This window comes from Haliotis rufescens, unplaced genomic scaffold (genome assembly GCF_023055435.1).
Source record: "Haliotis rufescens isolate VD_foot unplaced genomic scaffold, xgHalRufe1.0.p SCAF_4, whole genome shotgun sequence".
In the NCBI taxonomy this organism is placed as follows: domain Eukaryota; kingdom Metazoa; phylum Mollusca; class Gastropoda; order Lepetellida; family Haliotidae; genus Haliotis; species Haliotis rufescens.
Window position 1 is genome coordinate 49941144 of NW_025964112.1, and position 20454 is coordinate 49961597.

Here is a 20454-nt window from a genome sequence, read left to right on the forward strand (position 1 = left end):
CCAATACATTCACTCACACTGTGTTCTTAAAGGAACGCCATTGCCTATCGTGTCTTTACAAACGTTATTAGATCTTGACACGTCGAGCGTCTATCAACAAACATGTATTAGTGAGTGAGTGAGTATGGTTTTACGCCGCTTTTAGCAATATTCCAGCAATATCACGGCGGGGGACACCAGAAATGGGCTTCACACATTGTACCCATGTCGGGATTCGAACCCGGGTCTTCGGCGTGACGAGCGAACGCTTAAACCACCAGGCTACCCGACCGCCCCTCAAACATGTATTAAGCTAAACTTCAGGGTACACCATCAAGGGAGATGTCATCATATGTTAGGGGCGGTCGGGTAGCTTAGTGGATAAAGCGTTCGCTCGTCACCTCAAAGATCCGGGTTCATTTCCCCACCTAGGTACAATGTCTGAAGTCCATTTAAACTGTCCCGTCTATATGTTACTGGAATGTTACTAAATGCGGCGTAAAACCATACTCACTCCTTACTTACTTCGATCATGTTATTTAGTAATTTTAACTTCAGGGGAGCGTCTTATCAGGCAATGAGAATATCGTGGAAAAGGGAATTGTGTCCCTTGGCCATAATACTAATACTATATGTGACCTGTGAAGATCCGGGGTGGAATAGGTCTTCAGCCTATGCTTGCCGTAAAAAGCGACTATGCTTATCGTAAGAGGCGACTAACGGGATCGGGTGGTCAGGCTCGGTTGATGCACGTGGTTGATGCATGTCATCGAATCCCAATTGCGTGGATCGATGCTCATGATGTCAATCACTGGATTGTCTGGTCCAGACTCGATAATTTACAGACCGCCGTCATATAGCTGGACTATTGCTGAGTGCGGCGTTAAACAACAAACAAAACAAAAAATCATACTATTTGTGAGTTTATCACGAATAACTGCCAGCCAAACACAAGACAAATGATATACGGCGACGGACTACGATGTCACGCAATCAACAAAGCCACCGAGCCAACCTCCTGAACCAATTTAATCGTCTTTTGCAACAAGCAGTTGAGAGCTGGGGGACCTATCTAATAACGCTGGATATCTATTGACGAGTTAAGTGAGAATTTACAGTTTATAACGAAAACAGTTTCACGAGAATAACAACCGGCATGAAACGATATTAACTACCTAAATGACCATGTGTCATTATTTTGCCTTGTCAATGTGGAACTCACGTAAAAAGGAAGGTTTGTGTACCGACCAGACACTTGCAATAAAGGGAGACAATTTGCGGGGATGTCGCTCTTGTATGACAATGGTTTGGTGGAAGTGATATGTTTTTAGCAGTGAACTATCAAGTGTCATGTTCACTGCAATGGAAATATACCTTTTCCCAACTTATGAAAACTGTCTCACTGAAGTATATAACAGAAACATAACACGTATTTGGAGCATTCGTGACCAACTCGTGTTATTCCGGACTTCTTGCAGGTTACGGAAAGGGGCGAGTTGTGACGAATGGTATTTGGGGACGAGCAGTGAAATGGGTGGTAGATTATTGCACTTATATAGAGACGTGCATGCATGTGTGTGTGAGTGTGTTCCAGCCCGGAAAGACTGGGTGGATTTGGGATGGTGTGTATGTTGTAGTATATAAACGATGACCCTACCCACATGTGACGCTCAGGCGGTTGTCGACTCGATGTGAGAACATGATATTCCACTTCACACATGAAATATCCTCCTTATTTCATCGGAACTGAACAAGCGAGACAGCGGAATGAAATCCTGCACCCCTCCTCTGGATCCGCCAGTGAAGTGTGCTACAAATCCTACACATTGGGATGGGACTGGCGAAGTAACATACAGAACAATGTAATGATGAACGCTTTGAGGGGGAAACGATTGCCACGGTAACCACCCCGAACGAAAGGCTATTGGACAAATAGAGTATCTCTTTAAACACACACTCTATTTGTCCAATCTCTTTAAACACACTGAAAAACTTTAGGGTAAAAAATATTTTTTATTCAATCGCTATGATCTATTTTTTTATGATATAACTATATAAAGTCGTTTGGTCGAACGCTGAGTACTGTATAATTGAGCTTCCGCTGACAGTGTACGGCGTGGCGTTCAGCTTCGTCTTTCATAAATGCATGGTAGACACATCAACTTCTCGGTTACATCTGTACACAGTATGCATACATATTAGCCATGATGGTAACCGAATAATGTAACTTTCAATGTATTTAATGTTTACGGTTCCTGAGTTGTCTCCCCTGATCTCTGATGACAGTATTAGCGAAGGGTCTTGTGAAACGTCAGTTTATAAAAACAGACCACGTCTGCCTAACAACCTACGTCCTTCGGGGTAACCAAGGCTTCGAAATATCATGCTGAAAAGACGGGAGTTTAATTCACTAGGGACCCTCTTGTCGCCGAAACCCCTTTTGTCGCCGAAACCTCTTTTGTCGCCGAATCCTCGTTTGTCGCCGAATCCTCGTTTGTCGCCGAATCCTCTTTTATCTCCGAAACCCCTTTTGTCTCCAAAACCTCTTTTATCGCCGAAGCCACGCTTGTCGCCGAAGCCTCGTTTATCGAACTCCTCATCAGGGTCGTAATCCTCCTCGTTGTATGTATGGAGATTGTCGGAGAACTCGTTCTCTTCGGCAAGTGCCCAGCCCAGACAGATAAGTCCTACGCCGCACAGGAAAAGCCAGTTCGGCAGCATGGCGGCCGCTGAAACACATACAAGAATATTAATCACCATGCTCTCTTTATATATACAGATGTACGTTCCTTTTCTATTCTCTGCGTGAGTGAGTGAGTGAGTGAGGTGTGTTTTACGCCCAAGGCAGCCACTTTCCAACTCTCCCGGATTAGAATCGAACCTCGGTATTAACCTAAGATTGTGGTAAGACGCGACTTAATATTGTATCGGGCTCGCTGACTTGGTAAACTGCGTGTGATTGTACCCCGACGTCTGAGATGTTCGATATATCAACGACTGGGTTGTCTGGGTAATCAACACGTCTTAGCCATGTAAACCCGTGATTGATAGTATGAGCTACAAACTAAGCTCTATGTACGATGACACACAGTCCGCCGGTCCGATCTAAAAAAAAATCATGACTGTCAAGACTGTAATTGAATATTGCTAAAAGCGGCATGAACATATACTCACTCATTCACTCTAGAGTTAATCGATTGCGATCTTGAAAAAGTAAACTGTTGGAATAAATGTAGACATGTTGATGTTGTCGGAGATTAAGTAACCGTGTATTTAACATAGGGTGAGGTGAGGTGAGGTGGGGTGAAATTGGGTTTAACGTCGCGTCCAAGATTATTGCACTTATATAGCGACGTGCATGCACGTGTGTGTGTGTGTGGCTGCTTGTACTAGTCCGGACTGATGCCGATTTATAGTGCTAGCTCACTGAGATACAATGCCGCAGTTTAACATGAATACCCCACTCAGGCACAGTATACTGACTCCGAGCCGACTAGTCGTTGTTTTACCCCCTTAATGCCGAGCGCCAGACAGGGTAACAACAAGTACCATCTTTTAACGTCTTTTGGTATGACGCGGTCGGGGATCGAACCCCGGACCTTCCGTTCTCCGGGCGGACGCTCTACCACTAGACCACGGAGGCGGTCATTTAACATAGGGAGACACACAGCCGGGAGTGAATGACTGTTGTTTCACACTGGTGTAAGCAATATTCAAGCGATAATTAAAAACGGCGGCCTGTATATTGTCGAGTGTTAGGACCCTGTAGACTCAGTGAATCAAATCACAATGGGATTCAGTCAGCTAAGGCACAGAGCCTTTTACGACGAAAAATATTAATATAGCCACAACGCTCTGTAGCTCACCTGGTTTCGTTTTCCTATTTTCGCCAATATGACATAAGATTGAAAAGATCATACAAGGTTTAAGACTGAACAGCACCCCCACAGAATGTTCATTAAATTGTACAATGACACATGCATAATTGCATGTATAAAAGTGTTTGTTTGTTTGTTGTTTAACGCCACACTTAGCAGTATTCCAGCTTTATGACGGCGGTCTGTAAATAATCGAGTCTTGAACAGACAATTCAGTGATTGACATCATGAGCATCGATTCACGCAATTGGGATTTGGGATGCAATGACATGTATCATCCAAGTCAGCGAGGCTGACCATCCGATCCCGTGAGTCGCCCCTTACGACAAGCATAGTCGCAAATAATCGAATCTTTGCCATCTAAACCAGTGATTGATAACATAAACTACAATTTTAGCTGTTGCAGTATGATGGCACACACTCAACCGGGCTCCGATGGACAGAGAATGATGCTTGGATAAGAATCACAATACGCAGCCACATAGGGGCCGACCGGGATCTTATCGAAAAAAGTTAAGTTGTCTATTAAAAAAATATCTGGATTCGCAGCTGTACCTGAAGAACTACAGAATCCCTGTAATCGCGTAACGAAATCAACATCCGGTGCGTAAACTGCCGTGCAGATTTAGGTCGATTGCAGGATTTGCAAAGTATTTGTACCGTCAACTGGGCTTTTACAGATATTTTCTCAATCTTTTCATGTTTTAAATCAAGGTGCTCAAGAAATTTGATGCATTTCGCTGGAAAGACCCGCTTTATAACAATATAGATCTTTATTATCGACCAGACCGCCTTGACTGGGCGTCGCCATTTTGTTTGAAGCAAATGCAAGTAATATGAGAGGTGGAATTAGATTGGTCAATAGGAGGGATATAAAGGGACATAACTCGTATTAGCCACTAGTGGCGCTACGATCGAGCCACGGAATTGCAGCCCAGTTCGGAAAGGGTGGAAACTGGACTTTTAAAGTCAGTTAACTTCCTTGCCTCAGGAAGATGGTCAGTGGGATGGTTACGGGACGGCACTATACGCGTTATAGAACTGTACTTCCTGTAATGTCGACATGCAAATAATAATAACCCGTGAAACTGATAACAAATGTGTTTGTGTTTACATTCATCATACATGTTTATATGTTTACATATTTCATAAATGTTTATATGTTTAAGATTAATATAAACAACAAAGACATTTAAAGAGAAGGTTTCATGAAGTAAACATGACAATATAAAATATCGAAGCCAGAGAATAATCATTTTCGACTGACTGTCATCATCGTGTCCAGACAATGTGGATCGTTGATCATGCTATCAACAAATGGTCTGTCTCGATTATTTACCTTCGTCAGTACTTCAATGGTTTGTGTACACATCACCTTGGGGAACGGGTGACACAGGCGTCTAAGGCGCCGCAATTCGCTGTGCAGAGTTGCGTCCCTTGGGCATGCCAGAAACCTGTGATCGTGGGTTCGTATCCCGGCTCGTCCCGTTTATGTTTCAAGGTTTGTCAGCTCCGTGCCTGTGCTCATGGGATTCCCCAAAATGGTAAACGTCTAAGACCTGTACCATTTCGAGTTTTTTTTCCCACATCAAGCTGACACGCTGTGATATAACTGGAATGCTGTTCAAAGCGGCGTTAAACAACTCCTACTCACTAACTCTTCCATCACCCGTGAACAAACTCCGTAGTTAAGTGGATGAAGCGTCTGTCCGTCAGACAACGGTAGGGTTCGCATGACGTTCATGCACGGATAAGGAGTTTCGTAACCTCCGTTATGCACAGCTTCATTTCATTTAAAAAATAGACACGTGCCACTGTTAAGACGACTGCATGCTGTTGGTGACCTGCTAGTGTCATTGCTGAAATCTGTAGACTTCGCCGCCATTCATGCAATCTGACAAGCATGCAGTCGTCCTAACGTGTGGTTTCTCTGATTCTTCGTAAGTCTTGGCGTGGTGCTAGTATCGATACAAGAATATTGGATCTACATATTGAGATACCGTTTATCAGAAATGGCACAATGGCACGCAAATTAATTTTGATTTTCATGGAAAGCATTCGGGACGTTGTTCCATGTGTGTTAAGCTGCGTTTTGGCGACCCATAATATCCATAAATCGTGTCACGTTTTTGCCGTTAATAAAATAAATTTGGATACAGACTAATGTCAAAACGAGATATCTAACCCTAAGCCAACAATTGGTGATCTACTAATCAATATACGTTTTGCCTATTGGCTGTGTGACCAATAGCTCGTTGTCTATGTGAACCCAACTTTGGAAAAATCAGCTTTAATGATCGTTTCGCCCCGATTATGTTTCTAGGTTTATCGTTCTCGTGGGTTTCACCAAAGATCTGCATCACTTCGGGCTTTCCTCCCACATTAAGCTGACACGCCGGGATATAACCGGAATACTGTTAAAAGCGGCGTTAAACCCAGCTCGCTCTAATGATCATTTTAGTGAATGTAAAATGCCTTCGTAACCTAATAACCATATAATGTAGTTAATACAGTGGCTTACACTTACACTTCCATCACCCCGTTGGGGATTCCGGGTTACAATAGCATATGAAATGTGAATATTTCTCGCGCAAAACTAAAGAATCTTAGAGGCTACCTTAATCCAACTCAAAAACAAGGTTACTGCTGTCGTGGAAATCATAATTCGCAAATGTTATAACATCACTTTTATACACTCTTTGAAGTACAAGCAAATCAGTCGCACTATTTAAGACCAACGTGAACAGGATTGAGACGCTAACAACGTGTAAACTTCAACCAAAGCATAAAATATCTAGCACTTGAAACGGACTCGCATACAAGGCACTATTGAAAAATAATGAAAGCATCTTACCTAGTTTCGTGTGTAAGGGGATACACGTCTCGGAACGCTCGCTACCGTATAGACTTCTGCCGGTGGGAGATTTAAAGCTAAGAGATAGAACTGTCTCTGCCGAGTCATTTATACGTTGACAGGCAATTATCAGCGGGGATTAACGGCAAAGAATAGGGAATGGCTGTACTGGAGTGAACGTCGAAATTGGGAAAGAATTTGCATTGATTATGCGCTAGGTATTGTGACATGCTTAGGTTGTGCGTGGGGTGGTTTGTCTCAGATCAGCTCAGGATTTGCTGCTAATATAGTTGGACTCTTGGACGATCTGCTTCTGCCAATCTTCTTGCTGACCATTCCAGGATTCCCTCTTCTCAGAGATTATCTCCCTTTGAAATCTCCTGTTTATAGAGGTGTTGACATCGCTTGGACCACCCACATGTTGGCACCTATGGTCCCATAAACTTTTCTTTAAGATTGATTAGAAAAATAATATTTTAATCAAACTGCATTTGGACGGCTCCCCTCCTTTTCCAACTAGAGCCGAATTCGCGTTGTGACCCGATGTAAACAGTCTTCAATGGTTTCGGCTTGTGACAGGTTTCTGATGTAAGAATTACAGTAAACTACGGTTACAACGAACTCAAAGGGAGTATTAAATCCTAGTTCATTATAACCATAGTTCGTTATAAGCAGGTATACAGCATATATACAGCAAATTGCCGGGACAAAAAAACCAGTTCGTTATATCCGTCAAGCGTGTTCATTTTAAACGTAGTTTACTGAATATTGTTTTGAATGAAATTCGAATTTATTGTTTCAAACAGTGCTAATTCAGCTTTTAGGTTAAATAAATAGAAGACCACACAACTTTGAGAAAACAACGACAAAAATGTGTAAATATAAAATTAATATCAAACGTCAGTGCAAGAGAATTTTCCGACGAAACGGATTCCATTTGGAGTATATTGCTAAATACTGGCGATACTTATATGAATGGATCACTGAAAATCATTGTTGACACCAGGTGGTTGCGAAAAGGGTATGCGCAATTTGCATAAAATATATCTGTTTTTTGCCTGACACCGCATTGCATTACTCCTTGCATGCCACGGTGGCATGTAAACAAACCAGACAATCAAGTGATGGACCAGAAATCCAGAACAGTAGTACCCGCTAAAACCAGAACTAGTTTGAACTGAAACTGTCCAGTGATCACTAGCACATTGATTTCCCTGCAATTCTACTCTACACAAATACAAACTCAAGCACATTCTGTAATATAGTGTCATGCATTCTACATTATATTCTTATATGTTATTCTTGTGTAAATTTCCTATGATATTTCCCTCGTTCTCACTTACTTAATACTTACTAGGGTGAGGTGAGGTGAGGTGAGGTGAGGTGAAATTGGGTTTAACGTCGCGTCCAAGATTATTGCACTTATATAGCGACGTGCATGCATGTGTATGTGTGTGTGTGGCTGCTTGTACTAGTCCGGACTGATGCCGATTTATAGTGCTAGCACACTGAGATACCATGCCGCAGTTTAACATGAATACCCCATTCAGACAAGGTATACTGACTCCGAGCTGACAAGTCCTTGTTTTAGCCCCTTAATGCCAAGCGCCAGACAGGGTAACAACAAGTACCATCTTTTAACGTCTTTTGGTATGACGCGGCTGGGGCTCGAACCCCGGGCCTTCCGCTCTCCGGGCGGACGCACACATCAGACACGGAGGCGGTCTAATACCTACTCAGAAAATATCGCCGTACATTTGGGTTTGTTTGTTGTTTCACACTATTGCAGCTATAAGACATGTTATGGATGACAAGCAACCGTATAAGGATCTATAACGAACCATTGCATCATAATAGTATAACGAAGTACTCATCCATAAAATATATTGTCTTTACTGTAACTTACCAACTCAAAAAAATGCCCGTCAAACAGTTTTTATGTTGTTGTTTTTGTAAGTTGTTTAACGCCGCACTCAGCAATATTCCAGCTATATGACGGCGGTCTGTAAATAATCGAGTCTGGACCAGACAATAAAGTGATTGACAACATGAGCATGGATCCACGCAATTGGGATACGATGACATGCATCAACCAAGTCAGCGAGCCTGACCACCCGATTCCGTTAGTCGCCTCTTACGACAAGCATAGTCGCCTTTCCAGCAAGCATTGGTTGCTGAAGACCTATTCTTCCCTGGGTCTTCACCCTGTTCTATGGGGAGAGGTATGGAGAAACAGCCGGCCATGGCAGTACATACCTCAGTATGTATGTTACAACACGTGCAACGTGTTGGTGGGCATTGTCTTGCTACAATGTGACCTTACGTTCCTGCATTTGCACAAAAGGAAGAACATGATCCTGCCCCGTAGTATTGCTGGAATATTGCTAAAAGCTGCGTAAAACCACACTCACTTACTCACTTGAAGTTAAGTAAAGAAATAATTAACGTTTGTTATCTTAATAGCATATTTAAATCATTATGATGACGTCACGCTATTGTCCTTGCAGTCCATTCTAAGCCAGGATTTTACTGGCCACTTTGAACGTGCATTTTAAACGAACAAAACTGACGCAACTATAGGTCATTATGCAAAATTATAGATCGATTTTATATCAACCATAACGTGGTTTAAGTAGGAGAAATCACTTGAATCTGTTGTTCTACCTCCTCATTTTTTCTCTATTACTTAATACACTGTCTCCCAAATACATTTCTCGTCAAAAAAAGTAATCGTTTCCATACACTCGAAATATGTCCAGTTTCCACCCTTGCCGAACTAGGCTGGTATTATGGAGTTACATTTTGGCTGGACTAACGAGTCTATGCATAGTCCAATCAAAATCGCGCACTGAAATCGAAATCCGGGTCCTAAAATGTCATGCAGATTTCGGTCGACTGCAGGATTTGCAAAGCATGTGCACCGCTAACTCGTTGTCAACAGATATTTTCTAAATCTTTTCATGCTTTTAATCAAGTTGCTCACGTGATTTGATGCACTTCGCGATGTAAGACTCGTTTTAACACAATATAGATCTTGATTATCAATCAGATCGTCTTGACTGGGCGCCACTGTTTTGTTTGAAGCAAATGAAAGTGATACGAGAGGTTGAATCTGATTGGTCAATGGGAGAGGCATAGAAAGGACATAACTCGTAATAGCCACTCGTGGCGCTACGACCGAGCCCAGGAATTCCAGCCTAGTTCGGCAAGGGTGGAAACTGGACTTTTAAAGTCAGTTAACTCACTTGCCTCGGGAAGATGTGTAGCAGTAGATGTAATGGCCGCTAATGATTTTGCAAGTCTAGATTGCTTCAGCTCAAGGAAATTAGGGATAGTTCTGCGCTCCTTTTAGATTTTATTCTTTTTATTTTGTAGATATATATATATTTTATATAAATAACTTTATTTCTGGGACTAGAGGTCAATCTTGGGCAATAGGGTTAAGAAATTTCAAAGTTCGCGGTTTTTTTATCAGTAGTGCATAATACCGCCACGATTTGTCAAACATTATTTCAGTCGAAGATTCCTGGCCAAGTTCAGCCAACGTGGTCGGCAGCCCATGAGGTTGACGGACACGTCTCCATATCATGTCCCAGACTTGTTCAAAGTGTGAAGGGTCTGGGCTCATTGCTGGCCATAGCATTCTCCAGTTCTATGGATGTTGTACTACTGGAGGTGAGCATTGACTCTTCGTGCAAGGCGAGCACGAGATTGTCGTCCCGAAAGACAACGTCGACCCACACACCTTGCAAACGGGACAACAAAGGGTGTCAGTATGTTGTCCCGATAGTGCTGTCCAGTGACCCTTCCTTGCACAATATGGAGTGGGGTTCGGCCAGTCGCATTGATGCCACCCCACACCATTACCGATCCACCGCCAAATCTGTCACCGGGTCTGAGGTTGACATTGGCTTGACGTTCATGTCGACGTCGCCGGACACGACTACGCCTATGAAGGAAGTGCAAAGTGAATCAGGACTCACCTGAAAAGTTGACAACAGACCAACGACAATTACTCAAGTTTCGACCTTGTGTATAGTATGACCAATGACGTCTGTTGGCAATATGACGATTAGCAATGGGCGGCACAAAACGTGGCCGTCGAGCCTGGAGATGAGCTGCATGTTGACGATTCCTAATCGTCTGACACGTAACTCGTACCCAAGTAAACTGATTAACGTTTGCAGCAATTGGATTTGCCGTTTGAGCTCGATGTCGTAGAGCCTGGGTTGTCGTTGACCTGGGATGTCCTGAACGAGGCTGATCGTCTACATGTTGGGTTTGTTGGTACCTGTTCCATAGACTACAAATCACAGAACAATTGAACGTATTTGACACTGTATGCCATCTTCCCGCAGCAAGGGGCTTTTATAGCCAGTTAACTCCCTTGCTTCGGGAAGATGCTGTATGCTGACTTCAGCCAGTTTCCAGCATGTCAATATAGTCGGTGCTACTGCGTGCGGCACATGCGAATAATAGGATGTGCTATCTTTGTTGTTCTAATACTTGTTGTTGAAATGTACATTTCATGATACCCTACTTTAGTATATGTAGTTGGTATTTTGTCAGAGACTGCGTGCATCGTATTGGATTACTTCATTGGTGTAAAAGGCCTGTTTTCCTGCGTTCACGGTCTAGTGGTAGAGCGTCCGCCCGGAGAGCGGAAGGTCCGGGGTTCGATCCCCGGCCGCGTCACACCAAAAAGCGTTAAAAGATGGTACTTGTTGTTACCCTGTCTGGCGCTCGGCATTAAGGGGCTAAAACAAGGACTGGTCGGCCCGGAGTCAGTATACTGTGTCTGAGTGGGGTATTCATGTTAAACTCTGGCATGGTATCTCAGCGGGCTACCACTATAAATCGGCATCAGTCCGGACTAGTACAAGCAGTCACACACACACACACACGTGCATACACGTCGCTATATAAGTGCAATAATCTTGGAAGCGACGTTAAACCCCATTTCAACCCCACCTCACCTCCTGCGTTCACGACTTTGGGTCAGAATGATGTTCAGTGTGAACCCCCAAAGACCATGTGCTGTAATACAGAAACTTCTAATCAAAGCTAATGCACCATCCCTGTGACGTCATGTTGGTATCTAGGGTTCGCCTCTAGTGTATCGTACAGGTCGACGTTAACTAGACGTCAGGGATTGTCTTCGTGGAAACACAACAGACACTTGACTGAAAACGACAGTTATCTATGTTTGAAAAATGGTAGATTGTTAGGACGGTCAATTCCACGCCGTCAACTAAGTTGTTGTCTGCAGCCTTTTATTAGACTAGTCTATTTGAGAATCGCTGCAACTAAAAATCTTGTTTAATTATATTTATATGTAAACTCGGTTACCAGTGGGTTTTATATGATCGTGCGTTGTCCAGAAGTGAATGAGTATTTGGTTTAACGCCGCTTTGAACAGTATTCCAGTTATGTCACGGCGTGTCAGCGTAATGTGGGAGGAAAGCCCAAAGTGATGCAGGCTACATACGTTTACCTCTTTGTTGAAACCCACGAACACGGGTATGGTGATGATAAACCTAGAAAACATAGTCGGGGCGAGCCGGAACTCGAACCCACAATCATAGGTTTCGGGCGTGCCCAAGGGACGCAACTCTGCACGGCGAATTGCGGCGCCTTAGACGGTGACAAGCCCCCAAATACAGTGACAAGCGTCACCGTTGCTTTTTCTGATGTCCGCTCTGTGTGTAACTTTCCACACCACATCTAAATCAAGTGCACCTTCGCCCTAGGTTTGCTTATCGGTTTATTACATTGACTGCTTTGGGCATGACGTGGGGTCACGCGATCATGGAAATCTTTTTCACTACGATAGCGATCGTTATGTGAAGTCTTCGCGCCACAGACGCGTGCGAGGGGACTTTCGTTACGTGCCGGGCACTTCATATAAAACATAAATATAGAAACGTCAACGCCAGAGAATAACCATCCTCGACTGGCAAGGGTAGCCACGTCGTCTAAGGCGCCGCGATTCGCTGTGCAGAGTTGCGTCCCTTCGGCACGCCAGAAACCTATGATTGTGGGTTCGAATCCCGGTTCGCCCCGATTAGGTTTCTAGGTTTGTCAGCACCCGTGCTCATGGGTTACCGAAGTGGTAAACGTCTAAGACCTCCATCACTACGGGCTTTCCTCCCACATTAAGGGGCGGTCGGGTAGCCTAGTGGTTAAAGCGTTCGCTCGTCACGCTGAAGACCCGGGTTCGATTCCCGACATGGGTACAATGTGTGAAGCCCATTTCTGGGGTCCCCCGCCGTGATATTGCTGGAATATTGCTAAAAGGGGCGTAAAACCAAACTCACTCACTCACTCCCACATTAAGCCGTGATATAACTGGAATAATTTTGAAAGCGGCGTTAAACCCAGTTCACTCACTCACCTCGTCTAGCCTTGGGAGCATTTTCGGTCAAAATTGTATTTAGAGACTCCACCTTTGACGCCAAGAATGGACATGGCCCGGCAAACACTGCAATATGTCTACACGGGGGCAATCAACTCGATATCGTCTGCATGCAACAAAATACTGACATTACTGTTATTGACGTTAATACCACAATTAAGTTCTCGTAAAGACTCCGTTAGGTCATTAACATACATTGAGAACAATAACGGAGAGATCAAACAACCTTGTTTTACTCCGATGACCATTAACTCTGACAGTGTATTTCACATCCTTCTACACCTACTTCACTGCCTCCAGTAGTGAGTGAGTGAGTATGGTTTTACGCCGCTTTTAGCAATATTCCAGCAATATCACGGCGGGGGACACCAGAAATGGGCTTCACACATTGTACCCATGTCGGGAATCGAACCCGGGTCTTCAGCGTGACGAGCTAACGCTTTAACCACTAGGCTACCCGACCGCCCACTGCCTCCAATAGTTTACCGGTGATACTATAACGTTGCATCTTAAACCACAAACAGCCACAGTTGACATGGTCGAAAGTTTTTTTGTTTGTTTTTTTTCATCTATAAAGCCATAAAATGCAGATTGTTGATTTTTTCCGTTTCTAATAATAGTAACATTATAAACTAAGCGGCAAAAGAAAGTATAGGTTGGCAATTTGTAATTTTCCTAAAATCAGCGATGACTGGTGGAAAGTGGGTATTGGGAATATGACTGTCCAGGAACAGGTACCAAAAAACACCTCTCCCGAACGCGCCACCTTTGACGGTGCTCTTGCAGTGACTAAAAAATGGTGAAACGGGTTTCCCACCTATGGCATAATCTGCACGTGCATGTTAAATGCGTTCGTCTGCAGGGTATAACCACGCGTGATAAAAGCACACAAAAGAAATTCCATGACTGTCACAGGAGCAGAGAGAGAGCCATCGGTATGGCCGAAATGGGGGCAACACAGGTCCAAATTGCCATAAGGTTTGGTTGTACACCATTGACAGTAGCCAGGTTGATTCAACGGTACAGGCAGACAGGGAGGACACAGGACAGGCCTAGAACCGGACGACCCAGAGTGACAACACCACAGGAAGACTGTCAGATACGGCTCATTCACCTGCGAAACAGATTCGTAACGGCGACGGCGACGGCAACAACAGCGTCGGGACATCCCATCAGCCAACATACAGTACTACGACGACTTCGTGCTGCTGGAATCCGAGCGTATAGTCCTTTCCGAGGAATGGAACTGACTGCTCAACATCGACGCCTGAGACTGCGATGGGCGAGGCAGGTTCGTCGCTGGCAAGTGAGAAATTGGCATCGATTGCTGTTTACTGAAGAAAGTTGGTTTAACTTGTTTCGAAATGACGGCAGAGAACGAGTTTATCGACGCAGAGGGGAACGTTTGGCTCCGGCGTGTATTCGAGAGGTCCATCCATTCGGCGGGGGAGGTGTCATGGTGTGGGGCGGTATTTGTGGAGATCAGAAGACTGATTTGGTGATTACATAGGGAAACCTGAACGCTGTGCAGTACAGAGACCAAGGGTTGCAGCCAGTTGTGCTTCCGTTCTTATAAAACCAACAGCAGGGGACATTGTTTCAACACGACAATGCCAGGCCCCATACTGCAAGACTGACTCGGAACTTTCTAAACCAGCAGAACGTTGGCGTTTTGCCCTGCCCACTCACCCGATATGAATCCTATTGAACATTTGTGGGACCATTTTGACAGACAGATTAGAGCACGCTATCAGCCTCCCGTCACCAGACAAGAATTGCAGCAGGACCTGAGAGACGAGTGGCAACGGATACCAGTCCACGTCATCAGAAGACTGACGTCATCGATGAGGCGGCGTATCACAGCATACATTGAGGCAGCTGGAGGTCATACACGCTATTGAAGGCAACTGTGTCGACAATGAACTTGAAGTGTGTCTGACAATCTTTTGGTGACATTTCAGACAACTTTTGAAAATGAAATTTCTTACCCCACCATTGTTTACCTTGAGCTTACATTACCTGTGATTGCACAATTTCATTCATACTGTGGTTGATCAATCATGTGTTACCCCTCCCTAGATTATATTATAATTCACAACAGAACCTCTTCTTGTTATTTTTTTATCGATCATGGAACTCGACCTATACTTTCTTTCGACGCTAAGTTTATATGTGTTCTAGGCAACAGTGACTTTTCCTGAAGCCATTTTGTTCTTCCGAAAGAATATTGTTCTTTTCGCACCAATCACTCAACCTGGTGTTAATAATAGCACAGTACACCTTACAGAAATACGTCTTTCAGTAGACGACATTCGAGGATCAGAGTCGGGTTTTAAAATAGGGTTGATAATACTACGCTGCCAAGCATCTAGAACTTCAGCCCTATTAAAGGTTTACATTAATATGCAAATCCCTCGATCGCAACGTGCGCTTGAACATTTCGCCACCTTAGAGATCGTAGAAACGTATGTCCATAAAGCGGCTTAAAACAACAACGCATTCACTCACTGATTAATCATCATGGATTGATCATCGAGTTTTCATTGTTTGATATGAAAATAAAAGCGACAAAACCCTTTCCATATTCATAAGAAATCTCTAGTAAAAGCAGAGTCCAATGTACAGACCATCATCAAGGCCGTAGATAACTTTTTTTGACAGGGGGGGGGGGGGGGGGGCAAATAAGATTATTCATTTTTTATTCAAGTTAACTTTCACAAGGAAAAATGTTTCCGTAAAAATCCATACTGAGACCTTGAATGTTGTAACGACCAAACAGCCTATGAGCAAGAGTGGTATAAACACATCAACATGGGACACCGGTACGATAACCGTCTAGTTGTTCTCAATAAATGGATTTAGATATGAAAGGGAATTGTCGGTGAGAGAAAACAACTTTTGTTTATTAAGAACAACTTGTGTTTAACCTGACATCTAAGATTTGAAATGACCCGTGAAGATCCTGGTTAGAATAGATCTTCAGCAACCCATGCTTGCCGTAAAAGGCGACTTATGCTTGTCGTAAGAGGCGGCTAACGGGATCGGGTGATCAGGCTCGCTGGCGTGGATCGAAGCTCATGATGTCAATCATTGGATTGTCTGGTCGAGGCTCGATTATTTACAGATCGCCGCCATATAGATGGAATATTGCTGCGTGCGGCGTTAAACAAACAAACAAATACAGATGTGAAAAAAAAGGATGTGAAAGTTACGTGTATTTTGAAAACATTATTATTATGAACCAAGAACTGTTCCAACCACGTTATACGGGTTTTCGCCCAACACATCTCGAAGATACATATACTCTCCATCACTGCAGGAGACCCGCATACCTTACACAGGCCAAGTTGATTTAGTCTTATTTGCTTCAAATCAAAGCAAGTTGATGCCGGTCTTCCTTTTCTCGTCTGCAAGTGACGTTCCGACGCCATCTTGCCAGTCAACACACGTCTGTAACAGAAAATGGCGGGAGTCGTTTGTGATCGATCTGCTGTGTTGACGATGCCAGGCACGACACACACAACAACTTAACCGATGTAGCTGCTAATTCGAGCTGTGGTAATACTAGGAGATAAAGAGAAAGGCTCACTGCCGTAAAGGACCGATCATTTGATATTCTGGAGAGGGGAGGGGGGACTGGGAATTTATCGAAAAAAAGAAATTGTCCCAGAAAATGCTTTAAAAAAATAATGATGCTTTAGACAGCTGAAAAAATAAATTGTCTGCCACAAACATACATTGTTGCAAGAGGTTGTTTTTTTTTTTAAATAATTTGTCTCATAGTTTTAAAGTTTGAATTTTAAAAATATATACCTCCACTTTAGTGCCCCGATTATGAAATGGACGGTCCCTTGCTTTCGAGAGAGGTATTACAGCACCAAATCAAAAATACCTATTGACGACAATGTTTACGACGTAATAAGAAAAAGTCGTGGGAGATAGGTCTGGCTGGGGATGGAAATGAAGGGATCATTATTTCCTGGTGATTCAAGAACACTTCAAGGAGCATTTTCTTGTTATACGTTGAACAATTTTGACAAATATAATCCCTTTGTCCCTTGGCACGTCTTGCACGGGGATGAGCGACAGGACAGAGTTGTTAGGTTCAGGTTATCATAGTTTAAACCTGTTCGGCGTTTATTTGCTATATTCATTGGTAACCGTGATTATCTTGACGGAACAATTCTTCTAAAACGCCTTGTGGAGATGGAGTTTGGGGTCGATCCATCCATTGAGGATTAACCAGCTCCCCCCCCCCCCCCCCCCCCCCCCCCCCAACACACACACACGGCTCCCCTCACTCCGGCCACTGGAGGTTGGAGGTTGAGATAAACAAGTCGATTTGGAAATTTCTCTTGTTACGAACTACAGATAACTCGAAATATTATCAACGGTTCCTTTTCTTCGCGATAACGATTGGAATTAGGGGCAGTGAGGTAGTTTACTGCTTAAAGCCCTCGCCCACCACGCTGAAGGCCCGGGTTCGATTGTCCACATAGGTACAATGTGTGAAGCCCATCCTGATATTGCTGTAATATTCCTAAACACAGCGCTCAACCACACTCACTCACTGTATTTAAATTAACCTGTATATAGTGCACTCTTTCTTTATGTGAACACGTGATGGAATGCATGGAACTTCTCGTCTGACCCACTGTCTGTTCAACACACGTAACTGACCCACCAAGGTCGGTGAGTGTTATAGAACTAGACACCTGACCCCCTCTGTGGTAAGATAAAAAAATATAGGTTAAGCATGCGACTGTCTGTACCTGAGTATTTTAGTGTCGGGCATGTGGTGGGTAGTTTTTGTGAGGGACCAGTTCAAAGGTTCGTTGTCGGATAAATTATTTTGGGTGTTCCGTGTTCCAAGTCAATGAAAAACAGCCCAAATCGTTGCATTTGTAGCCTGTAAACGACCGGAGTTTACATTGTAGGTATAAAAATACGTCAACCATACATATTTGAAAAAAACTTACCAGCTTCATGAATCATTGCAAGAATTTCTTTCAAGATGCTGAAAGTTTCACAAAAAATGTGTTTGTTTTTTGTTTCAGTGTGTTTGTTTTGTCTGTTTGTATTTGTTTTGTTTTCGTTTTTGTTGTTTTGTTTTGTTTAGGGTGTTTTTGATGGTTTTGGAGATGTTAGGGTTTGGGGGATCTTTTTGGGTTTTTGTTTTCGTGTTGTTATTGTACTTTTGGGGGCGGGGTAATTTCTGCTCGTCCATGAAATAAGAGATTTTATTGTCCTGTTCATAAAGGGATTTGCAACTACATGTAAACATGAAAATAAGTTTGTTTGTTGTTGTTTTGTTTTTTATTTTTGGGGATGGGGGTTGGAGGACGGGTTTGTTTTGTTTCTCCATTTCATGAAAAACTAGTTACAACGGTAATGTTAACATTGGTCTTCAGGAATATGCAGCTGGCAGGTGGCGCCGGCATCTCCTCGTGGAGCCTTGTTCTGGCGCTGTGTGTATTTGACGCCGGGTAATCAGCTGGCAATGTAAGGCGGGAGTTCCTTACACAGAGGTATGGTTCCGACATATTCCATTAAATCTTGCCCCAACCCTTCCCACGTCAAACCAGGAATAAATCAATACATACATAACGTCAACGTCAGAGAAGAATCAGTCTCGATTAGTATATTCCATTTGGCTTTAAAAGCAACACAGTAGTGAAAAATACTTCAATGGATCACTGAAAAGCAGTGTTCTACCGGTGTGCTACCGGTGTGCACACGCCTATTCTACCCTAGAATCCCAAGGGGGTCGCCTCTCACAACCAGCGTTAGCTGCTTGGGACCTATTCTTACCTAGTATTCCATGGAGTTCGCCTATCACAACCAGCGTTAGCTGCTGAGTACCTATTCTAACCTAGAATCCCAAGGGGTTCGCCTCTCACAACCAGCGTTAGCTGCTGGGGACCTATTCTAACCTAGAACCCCATGGAGTTCGCCTCTCACAACCAGCATAAGTTGCTAGGGGGCTATTCTAACCTAGAACCCCATGGAGTTCGCCTCTCACAACCAGCATAAGTTGCTAGGGGGCTATTCTAACCTGGAATTCCTAGGGGTGGGCATGTACATAGAAAACGTCATCTCCGGAGAAAAAACACTCTCGATTATCCGCTGAAAGGCAAACTAGCGGTGAAAGTTATATGTATGGATCACTGAAAATCAGTGATCACTCCAGATGTCCACGAAAAGGGTATGCATGTCCTGCCCTAGATAAAGTGTATCGATGGTCTAACATGTACCGATTGAATGTAAGGTTAGAACAGATCTATGGATACGGATGTAATCTAAATGATGTTAAACTCTTGAGTCATTGGGTTCAATGTGAACAGACGCGGCGCCAACCTCTAACTTCTGATCTAATGCAATTCTACCTGCTGCGGAGCTTTGATATGCCACGCACTTGCATCCATTCATCTGAATGTCACAGAAATACAATAACGTTTCATTCCTCAAACATGTCCTGCACCATGTGAACCCATCTTCCCGCGGCAAAGGTGTTAACTGACTTTATAAAGTCTGAACCCCTTTTAAACGAGTGAACGTATTTTGTTGAATTTCAAATTGCAAAACACGTATCTGATTTTCAGTTTCAGTTTCCGACATTCAGACCGACTAATGAGAGCTGTCTGCTGTAAAATACACGGTTGTCGGCGATTCACTGTGTTCTGTGTCATGTGAACAGTGCTTATAGTTCTGCAAAGTCCTACCTCGTGTATTTATACGAATAAATGACAACTTCCCCCTTTCCAGTTCATCATTAGGAGCGAAGGCCTGCATCAATTACTGAACCATTTAGGTCCGTGACCAGAGCAACGGTTGCATCGTAACTCACACTCCAATGGAAAATTGTCCAACTGACAGTTCGCTTTTTAGTACAGTAAACTACGGTTATAACGAACTAAAAGGGACTACTCTTTTTTAGTTCGTTATAACCGTAGTTCGTTATAAGCATATATACAGCATAATTACAGCAAATAGTCGGGACTAAAAAGTGAGTTCGTTATATCAGTCAGTTCGTTATAAGCATGTTCGTTATAACCGTAGTTTACTGTATTCTTGTTCCCCAGCCAGATATCATCACTTCATACCACTATCGTAAGTATCTGTTTTGTTTGTATGTTTGTTTAACGCCGCACCCAGCTGTATCATATATGCTGGCTATTTGAAATAACGTGGACCTGACAAACCAGTGATTGATATGACGAGCAACATCTCACTCAGTCACTGGATTGTCTGGTCCAGACTCGATTATTTTCAGACCGCCACCATATAGCTGGAATATTGCTGAGTGCGGCATTAAACAACATACAAAC

General features: G+C 43.4%; 1 protein-coding gene across 1 annotated transcript; it reads right to left on the reverse strand.

Annotated features, from left to right (window-relative positions):
• Positions 1–1972: 1972 nt before the first annotated feature.
• LOC124151397 lies at positions 1973–6850 on the reverse strand. The gene is made up of 2 exons (XM_046523834.2): positions 6712–6850; positions 1973–2708 (listed from the first exon to the last, which is right to left on the reverse strand). The coding sequence occupies exon 2, from the start codon at positions 2698–2700 to the stop codon at positions 2296–2298; it is 405 nt and encodes a 134-aa protein (XP_046379790.1). The 5' UTR covers positions 2701–2708; positions 6712–6850; the 3' UTR covers positions 1973–2295.
• Positions 6851–20454: the final 13604 nt, after the last annotated feature.